At 29.9% G+C, this 10,734-nt stretch overlaps 1 protein-coding gene across 2 annotated transcripts in view; it reads right to left on the bottom strand.

Moving 5' to 3' along the window:
* Nucleotides 1–521: 521 nt before the first annotated feature.
* The window catches only part of LOC132716541 (dopamine receptor 2-like), a 36,011-nt gene continuing 25,798 nt past the window's right edge, over nucleotides 522–10,734 (bottom strand). For both annotated transcript variants that reach the window (XM_060699837.1, XM_060699836.1), the window contains exons 2-3: nucleotides 3,110–3,297; nucleotides 522–2,379 (exon numbers count right to left, since the gene is read on the bottom strand). In XM_060699837.1, coding sequence (XP_060555820.1) covers nucleotides 973–2,295 — 1,323 coding nt within the window. In that variant the 5' untranslated portion in view covers nucleotides 2,296–2,379; nucleotides 3,110–3,297 and the 3' untranslated portion in view covers nucleotides 522–972. The remainder of the gene's footprint in view (nucleotides 2,380–3,109; nucleotides 3,298–10,734) is intronic.

The raw sequence follows: 10,734 nt of genomic DNA, 5'->3' as shown, positions 1-10,734 counted from the left end.
TTTTTATACCCTTTTGGTCCTTCATCCAAAGGAGTTGTTTCAAAAAGGTTGTATTTTTTCAAAGCCAATACATATCATCAGTAAAACAGAACAAACTCTCCCCTCAAAATTTTTCAATTAGCAATGTGAGTAAGTTAAGCGTTGTATTCTTATATGAACGAGATATATTAAAAATGTTAAAGTTATATATAACTAACATTTGTTTTGAGATTTTGAGACAGTTGTGACACAAATACAAATAATGAATTTTTCATATATATATACCACCTTCAATAAAAGAAATTCAGTAAATTATACAAACTTTTAATCTCTTATATTTTTGTTATTTAAGCTTAAAGCTGTCAAAGCATTAAATCGTTTTTCAACAAAACAGAACGTTAAATATATTTTCATAACCATAGAAAAGTCATTGTAATACTTATTAATTTAACACATAAAGAACGCCGGTATGAGAAAACGACCGTAAACATCATTTAATAAATGACGTCAAAAGACGTTAACGTTGTCTTTGACGTTAAAAGTAAAAATGTGCTTCGCTTTTGAAATAGAATAATTTTGAAGATAAGTATAAAAATGTAAAAATAATTTTTCAGAAGATTTTATGTATTCCAAAAGCAACAGAAATAAATATTGTTAAGAATCAAATATGTCAATTTATAAAGAAAAAAATAATAAAATGACGTTATGGGTTGTTTTCTCATACCGGTTTATTACCTTACAGGAAACATGAACAAAATATAACTAACATTTATGTGCCTCATTTTCATTGTTTAGTTAGTTTATAATAAACATTGCAAAGTTATTACAGTTTTCTCGTTTATTCGCAAAGTGCAGCTGTTTCGCTACAATTAGGTTTTTAGATACAAGGAAATGGATATGGTTTTACCAAACATAAAGAAAGGAATTAATTTGGATTAAAACCGGATGATATTAGTATACTTAGATAACATTAAAGAAACACTTATTCAAATGCTATAAGAGGGCAGACCCGATGAAGCTAGATGTCGTAACATTACTGTTTCTATATGTTTTCTGTCGCCGTCTCGCCTGATAAAATCTGTATTTTGGACAACAACAGAAAATAATCCGTCCAAATGCTCGACGAAAATCTCTCATTGACAATGCATAAATAATAGGATTAACCCCTGAATTTATATATCCTAACCAAGTAAATATAGGGTATATAACATCCGGTTTAGTAACACATTCACCACATATTCCAAGCAGAACATTTGTCACAAAGAACGGAAGCCAGCATATTGTGAAAACACCAACAACTATTCCTAGTGTTTTAGCCGCTTTTTGCTCCTTTGCAAGTTTTGATAATTTTTTGCTTAATGCTAAATGTCGCAGTCTCTTTGTTATGAATTTCATTGGTCTTTGATTATGGTGCTGATTTGAATGCTCATGTGCATTATTTTCATGTGAATGAATTTCATGATTGTTACTATGTATGGGTGTTTGATGATGTGGCGTCATACTTGACGTCATTTCCGTGTCCTCATCGTCACTATCACTATGCTTTTTGAATGGCGATAATTCCGGTGTAGTACTGGGAGAACGAAGTTTAGCCATTCCCCCTCGATGTATGCGTAACGTCATGACACCACTCGGTCCAAAAAGACGATTGGATGTCAACACTTTGGTCCCTGTTTCAATACTTTTTCTTTGGTTGCGTGCTGCTCGGTAAATTTGTAGGTACACAAATATCATAACAATTGTAGGAAAATAGAATGACACCAGCGAGGAAAATATCAAATATGCACTATCTTCTGTAAAAACACACATCGTAGAAGGCAAGTTTGCAGGGGTTACTGCTTTCCACCAAGCAATAGCGGGAAATGATATGCCCGCTGAACATAACCAAACAAACGTTATTAGAATAGACACTCTACACGGCGACATTCTTGTTGGATATGCAATAGGGTCCGTTATAGCCCAATACCTATCAAGGGAAATAATGCATAGGTTTAGAATGGACGCCGTGCTACCTAAGACGTCGAAGGAATGCCAAAGATCACACCACTCGGGTCCATAGTGCCACACTCCGTTATTTAATTCAAAACTAATACTGAAAGGCATCACAATTCCCCCAACCATAACGTCCGCTATGGCAAGAGAGACTATTAGATAGTTAGTAACTGTTCGAAGATAAAGTTCCTTCACAACCGCTGCGATGACAAGCATGTTTCCTAGAACGGTGACAAAGGAGAACATGGCCAGCACGACCCCCACAAGTGGATGTTTTTGGTCCAATACAACCTCTTCAGTTGCTTCTGTCGTATTTGCAAACATTGGAGATCTTTGCTCATAACTCGCGATCTTCTCAATAGTTGAAGACAAATATCCCAGAGCCAGATTCAACGCTTTAAGCTTCCTCTGCAAAAGGAAATCATTGATCTATATTATTTTCTAACATACTATATAAATATCATGTTTATGATATTAAACTGTCAACAATATTCCATATATCTTTCATAAGCTTGTCTCTTAATATCATTGGAAACTAAAACAACCGATTGCTTCCGCCATAAACTGTTTTTTATCCCAAATCTAATTTCTTCTTCAAGTTTACTTGTAAACTTATTATTAATAACTTTAATCGTTTAAATAATACGATACATTTACATTTTCAAGAAAGGAATGACTTGAATATTGGTTTGGAAAGAAATCTGCTAATATTACTACATAATAAAAATCGTTATAAAATCTCCATTGTTTTGTTTTATTTTTTGTGTGTATATACGTAACAACTTCTTTGTCAGGGATGCACTGTTCGCGATTCATTCAATAGATATCTTTATTTCCCCTGAATGACGAATGTGTAAAGAACGATGGACAAGTCAGTGAGAGGCGGTGTGGCCAAATTGGTTCAAATCTCTCAGGGGCAATGCAAGCCGTTGATGCCGTGAGCAAGAAACTTAAAACTTATTGCTTAAAGTACTGGTTGGTCCCAGGAATGGATTCGAAAGTGTTTCAATAAGCTCATAGCTTCCAACACAATCGAACTAAAGTAAATTTAATTTTTTAATTTAGTATAGACTAATTTGAAATGTATTTAGCGTCATTAGGGTTATGTTTAAATAAGCTAATTCAAAAGGTTCATCACCTTTTAAAAGAAGTTTTGTCCAAGGAAGTGCCGGAGACTCAAATCTCTTGGCGTCGATGTTATCCGGCAATACTAGGTCCCATATCTTTTGTTGCCGTACTTACAAAATGTTTAATGTTTGCTTGCATTTTATATGGATTTTTATTGTGAAAGCATCCTTCATTCAAGGCTTTTTCTCAAGGCAATATCTGTAATAGAAGAAACCATGTATGTTATCAACTTTATCATCACACCATTACTTTTACTCTTATATATCTATCACATTATAATGATAATTGTGATTATAATAATGATGACGACGATGACGATTTTGGTGTTACTTCTGAGGATGAGCATGATTTTTTTATGATACTCATGATAATGAATTTGATGATGAATTTGATGATGATGATGATGATGATGATGATGTTGATGATGATGAATTTGATGATAAATTTGATGATGATGATGAATTTGATGATGATGATGATGACGACGATGATGATGAAGTCGTTGCCATAATTTACATAATATTTATCACATTAAAGTAGTTGTTTCATAAATATATATGAATACATGTTTGACAAGGATGAAGTTATTTTTAGGAATTAATATTCAAAGAAGGTTTAGCAGTACAGTTATATTAAATAACATGTGTATCATCAGACATTTCGCTTACACAATCTCTTATCAGGAAATGTTATATCTTATTATTTATATCATTTTTAGTTGGTACATAAGTTCACATTACGAATAGTACAATGCTGCTGTAAAGTAACAAAGGTGTTCCAATCATTTCGAGCTAGAAACAGCAAAATCATCTCCGTTTACAAGTTTATCTTTATTTCAAATTATCGTTTTTCATGCAGATTAGTTAATAATTCAATACACTAAGTAAAACTTTTGCAATAGCGTTTTGGATTACAATAGTGAACTGAGCGTTACAAAAAATAGTTATATCACATATGGATTGCGATGACGTCATCTGCATGAATGTTTCATGAGCATGAAAGTTTATTGTCCTTTTATGACAACCTTGCAAATATAACGGCACGACAATCTATTTGAGACATTTAAACGTGTATGTCGTAAAAAATAAAAGACTCAAGTTTAAGCAATAAAATTTGCAAATTGATGAGTAAGTATCTTAATTATTATTATAAAACCATTTGATCAAAAATAATCGTTTTACACAATGAGGGGGGATGGGGGGGGCTCCAACCAATGAGGACCAAAACATTAAAAGCATATATTTCTTGAATCCTAATCTGTGCAAATAAAACGGTAAAACAGTATGAAAGTATATTAAAGAAATATACTTAGAATTAAAATTGAAAATATAATGTTAGCGCGATTCGAAACTCGTTTTAGTGAGACGTTTCATTTGTAGGTCATTTTGAACAACAAAAAGATAATTATTCCTGCCGGCGATGATTGTAAATTTTGCACACTAGTAATTGGTATTGGTATTCTGACAAATGCATGAATCTGATGCCGACAGAACGCTGAAAGTTAAACTAGTCAGAAAACATCGTTTTGTTGAACGGACGCCGGCATAAGAATATCACCCTTAACGCCATTTAACAAATGACGTCAAAAGACGTTAACGTTGTTTGTGACGTTAAAAGTAAACCAATTAACTGCTTTTGAAATGTTAAAGATTAAAATGAATATGTCACAATAAGCAAATTTAAGAAGATTTTATTTATTTTAATAGTGGTTATTTTCAAGTAGCAAGTATTCAATTTATATTTAGAATTGTAAATGACGTAATGGGTTGTTTTCTCGTGCCAGCGGTACATGTTATGAATTATTAACTGTCTTCACAAGTGCACCGCCGGTAATACTCGGTTTTCTTGAAAGTACATCGCGTATGATGCAATGTGCCTTTTTACAAATCATAACTCAAGTATTCCATTAAAAACAGTCCCAAAACATGGGAAGTATGATATTTATATTAGCAGCAATTAACTTTTTTTGCACGGAACACTTATTGCACTAGGATGATATTTTGTAAACTGCGTGTTGCACCACTTAGGCTTATCAGTCTGTTTCGTGGCAAAAATATGTTTAAGAATCATACACTCGACAGCATAATAAGTTAGCATATAAATAAAGATTCCTTGGCAATTTGATGAGGTCAAGTCAGTTCTAACATTAATGAGATATTTTTCTGATGTAGTATGTATTGTTTTGTTTTGTTGTTATTATTATTCATTTTGTTTAATTCATTTTATTTATTAATTACTTTTTAGTTTGTTTTTCGTTGTTGTTTAGTTTTTGTTTGTTCGTTGGTTGAATTTTGTTGTTGTTTTGTTGTTTGTTGTTTTTTTTTATATTTTTTTAGCATGCTTACTTGTTTGTTTCTTTCTTTCGTGATTTTTTTGTTTTAGTTTTTAATGTGTCTTGGGTTTAGGGGAGGCGGTTAATATTCTTGGTTCGTTTTTTTGTTGTTTTTTTTTTCGTTTTTATTTTCGCGGTGGGGGGGGGGGTTTTGTTTGGGTTTTTTTTTTTTTGCTGTCTTTTTTTAATTTCTTTTATTTGTTTTATTTTTTTTTAATGTTCGTTGACCTCCGTAAATCTGAAGTATGATTAGATATCGTTATTCACAGACTGTTTTAGAACACCAGGCATTTTAAGAAATAAAAAAATATATATATTTTGTTTTCTTTTCACACAAACACCTGATTGTGTTGTATGTTGTTTTTTGGGGGTTTTTTGTTGTACTTTTTTCATTATTGTGATGATATGATTACATAATCAACTTGAAACATGATTAGAATCATTAAATATCTTTTTTACAACCTCAAATGACTACAATGTTGACAGCAGCACATGTGTCAATATTTGAACATGCAGCATTACGTACATGAATAACCTATATCATAATTAATTATTAAAGTCTATTTTTCGACTATGTTTAAGTCTCTGTTCTACTTTTTCGTTCAGTAAAAAAGTTCAATTTAAAAAGAAATATATTTCTCAAAAAGTACGTCTACGACTAAATCAGTAAGATGCTTATAACATTAACATCACGTTAAACTTCTCTTAAAGGCCCATTATGTCCCAGAAATGCTTCTTTTTATTTTCATTTCTCAAAATTTTTTTTTTTTATTTTTTTATTTTTTTTTTGTGCCCTGTTACACACTATTAAAGTTATTCATTGGCCAATTATCTGAACAATGTACTAATTCTGTTACTTTTTAGCAGGGAATACAGTCATTTTAGTCATTTCATAAGAAAGTCAAATTACTACTTTGTTTACATGCTGTTTCTTTAACGACACATAAAATCAAAATTCAGTGCTACTTTCTTCTGATAATAAGCATCTAAAACGCTTTTGAACCAATACTTAATCATATTGATAAAAATCATGTTTGTCATTTCTACAGAAGGAAAATAATCGCTTCTGGTTCATCATGTGCCTTTAAACAGCTACATTCGTTCCTACGTCGCTTTTTGTGCCTTTTTAAATCTTTAAAACGAATCATATTGGCGCCTATTACAAAAACATCAATCAAAAGGTCAACACACTTGCAGAAAATTTACTGATGACATTGCTATAATAACGTGAATTATGTCGTTCCAAATAAATATGCTACGTCATCATACTGCTATTTTGGTACTTCGTTTCTAAAAATAATCTTCTTTTTTTGAGGCGCATTTGAGTGATGAGGGTGTGTATGGGAGTTTATCAAGAATTCATTTAATATAAATCAAATTTGCCCTTACAAGACGAAACAGACTTCAGGTTTAATATTAATCGTCAATAAATCAACTGTCAGATAAATTAGAATTTAATGCGTTCTTTTGAATTGGAGATATGTTTTGTATTTCTTGCTTGCTCGGCATTTGTCTGCGAGTATTAAAAGATATAAAGTTAGAAAGAATATATGAATCTTTTCACATTTATATAGATTTGTTTTTTTAATTAAGTAAAAGAAGAAAACCAAGAGCAATAAGCATGTTTGGCTAAAAACGTTTTCATTAAATGGCCTTTTGTTCTCTTTTGATTTGTTTGATACATTGTTTATCGTTTAATACAAGAATTGTAGTGTATGTATGCATTAACGTTTTAATACAATCATCAACATCATTTTAAGACAATCATCATCATTTTAATACAATCGATATCATCATTGTTTTAATACAAGCAACACGCTTTAAATACAGGCATCGTCGTTTTAATACAAGCATCACCGTTTTAATACAAGCATCATCGTTTTAATACAAGCATCATCGTTTTAACAAGCATCATAGTTTTAATACAAGCATCACCGTTTTAATAAATCATTAAGGTTTCATATAGTTTCATATATCATAATACTATCATCATCGTCATAATACAATCATCATCGTCATAATACAAGCATCATCGTTTTTATTCAATCATCATCGTTTTAATACAATCATCATAGTTTTAATACACGCATCATAGTTTAATGCAGGTATCATTTTTTTTATACAATCATCGTCGTATCAATACAATCATCATTATTTTAATACAATCATTATCGTTTCAATACAATTATAACCGTTTTTTATACAATCGTCATCGTACCATCGTTTTAATACAAGTATCACAAATTAATGCAGGTATAATGGTTTTTATACAATCATCATCCTTTTACACAGGCATCATTGTTTACGGAAGCGTATCAGGGCCTACAGTCGGTGAGATGTTTTGCGCCAAGTCAACTTATTTTTATTCGCATTGATAAGATGTTTTTGCATTTCTCAATAAAATTTACTAACAAATATGAGAAGCTTTTAGGCATTGCAACTGAATTTTTATCGATTTGCTTGAAGCTGTTGTCTCTGCGACAAAAATCCTGTCGAAACTTCTTGATTTCACGACTTTGCTGAAATATTTAGTAAGACTCAAAGACGTTACTCGCATTGACAAATAGCTCACGTAATTCAACAAAGTTTTTTTTCAATGATTAAAAACTTCTACGTATTACGTATACATCTTAATGTCTTCATAGAATATTTTTATGTATTACGTATTAATCATAACATCTTCATGGAATGTATTTGGTCAAAACGAGAAGAAACAAGTTGACATGACGTGAATTTTTTAGATAAGTGGAGGCCCTAATAAGCTTCCGTAATTGTTTAATAAAAGCATCAACGTTCGTGAAATACAAATATTCTCGTTGAATTCAAGTATCATGTGAAATCGTTTAATAAAAGCGATCATCGTTAATATAATATTTTCGTTTAATATAATTATTATCGTTTGATATAAGTATTAGCATTATTGTTCGTTTAATACAGGTATCGTTTAATAATAATACAAATAGTATCGTCTAATACAGGAATAATTGTTTAAGACATGTATCATTGTTTAGTACAATCATACAAGTCTTATACAAGAATCATCATCTTATACAAAAATTGTCGTTAAGTACAAGCAATAATCTTTAAAACACGCAACATCGTTTGAGAAAATTTAAGCAAATTTGCTAAATTTGTTATGCAATTCAGCGTTTCTAAAGAAAAAATAATCTTAAAATCTTTTTAACAACTTAAAAAATCAAAACAACTTTGCTTAAGCTTTTAAAGTTTAACTTACAACTATATGCAAAATAATAAACTGATTAGAATACAACAATGATATTACCAGGTAATGAACACTCATTGACAAGCTAAAAGAAATGTCAAGGGGTTAAAAATCTTTTTTATAAAGGTGCGCAATAGCAGATTCGAACTCGACACATCATTTGTCATAAGCTTAACGTTCTAACCAATACCACTTTTTTATTATATTGCAAAAGCAATGCAAATCGTAATAATTAAAGATTTTACACAACCTCTATTATCATAATGGGACGTAATCATGTTCTTACTTTTTAACATTGTTTCAAACAGATTTTCTGATTTAAACTGAAAATATATCTTCGATGTTTTCTAAGATTCCTGGTTTTAGTTCCGCAGCTAAATTACAAAGTTATGTGATATATTGATAAAATAGTGCTATAAATTCAGTCTAGCAGTGATTACTTTTATTTATAATGTCGATTTTCAAAGCTTTATCTAAGTTAATATAATTTATATACACGGCTCATGTCAAATTATCAATTTATTTTCATTTTTTCTTAAATAAAGGAAAAGTGCAAAAAATTTTAATTCGTGTGAAAACTGTTGTAAGCCATATACCTCTCGCCTTAAAGGGATTCTCAGGCAAAATAATGACAAAAATATAAAAAAGATCTTATGTATTCAAACCGCGCTAAAATGACATTTCTTAAAGTCCAAGTATGAATTTCTGTATAAAATCTACATATTTTGGGTTTGAAGCTAGAATATATCTATTTATGTTGAACGAAATTTAGACGCCAACAGAATCACCGAATAAATTAAAAACAAGTCATGTGACTTGAACAAACCCTGGAATTTACAATAACATATATTGTGGATATTTTATGATCAAAACAAGTCTAAGCCATTCATTTCACATGTTCTTTAACGTTTCCAGAGTTCACTGTGACAACTATTGTGAAATCTTTTTTTTTTTTTTTTTTTTTTTTTTTTCTTATTATTACTATGTGAATCTTAGCGCTCTAACCTGACCCACGCGAGTCAAGTTAGGAAAACAACATTTTATTCTTTATAAAGAAAAAGCTTTTGTTCCTTTGACTGTTTAATGTATTCATTTTGAGGACATTTACAGAATAATGAATGAAAAATTAAAAACTAAGAAATGAAAATTACTTACAAAAGTTTTTACTTAGTAAGAGCCATATAACCTGTCACAGATCTTTATTTTAACTACAAAAGAAACACACCGGAACAATTCATTATAGTGTTTTAAAAATAACTATCAAATCTTTAACCGGGCATAGAATTAAAGCTGCATGCTGCCTCCAGATTAGCCAAATATTCCATAAAAATCAAATTTAAGAACAATGTTTATAAAGATTTTAAGTAAATAAAATATATTTAATTGATAATTATAATAATTGGCATGTTATGCACGATTTAAAATGACTGACTTTGCAGTATTTATCATCATATTTCTACCACGTGACTAACGCAGTAGGCGCAATTGTTTAATATTTCGACCTTATTTAGGTAATTTGCGTGGATATTGTAGATTTTCAACGTGTAAACTACTTGCTTTGTTTACTTCACAATATTGTACTTTTAAATAACTTTGAAAAGTATTATAGAAGATAGCATGAATCTGGAAGCATGCTGCTTTTTGAGAGACTGAAACATTCAAAAATCAAAATAATTAAATATTTGATCAAAAAAATGCCACGGTTACATAAAAAACGAAATGACCAATTCCAAATAATTGAAAGTGTTTCCGAATAAACAACATCGCCTAATTTCTGTGCCATAAAATAATCATTCTTTACTTTATACATGTACATACATGTACATTTATAATTTCACTTACATTTGAATATCTATTTGAATAATTAATATTATGATCATTATTATTATGTTGATAATTATTATGATGATGATGATTATAATTACTATGATTATGATGATGACGATGATAATGATGATGATTATAATATTATTATCATTATTTTTATTATTATTATTATTATTATTATTATTATTATTATTATTATTATTATTATTATTATTATTATTATTATTATTATTATTATTATTATTATTATTAT

The sequence above is a fragment of the Ruditapes philippinarum genome, unplaced genomic scaffold (assembly GCF_026571515.1).
Source record: "Ruditapes philippinarum isolate M1 unplaced genomic scaffold, ASM2657151v2 ctg3397_1_1_1_1, whole genome shotgun sequence".
NCBI classification, from domain to species: Eukaryota; Metazoa; Mollusca; class Bivalvia; order Venerida; family Veneridae; genus Ruditapes; species Ruditapes philippinarum.
This window is presented reverse-complemented; position numbering and strand designations above follow the sequence as displayed.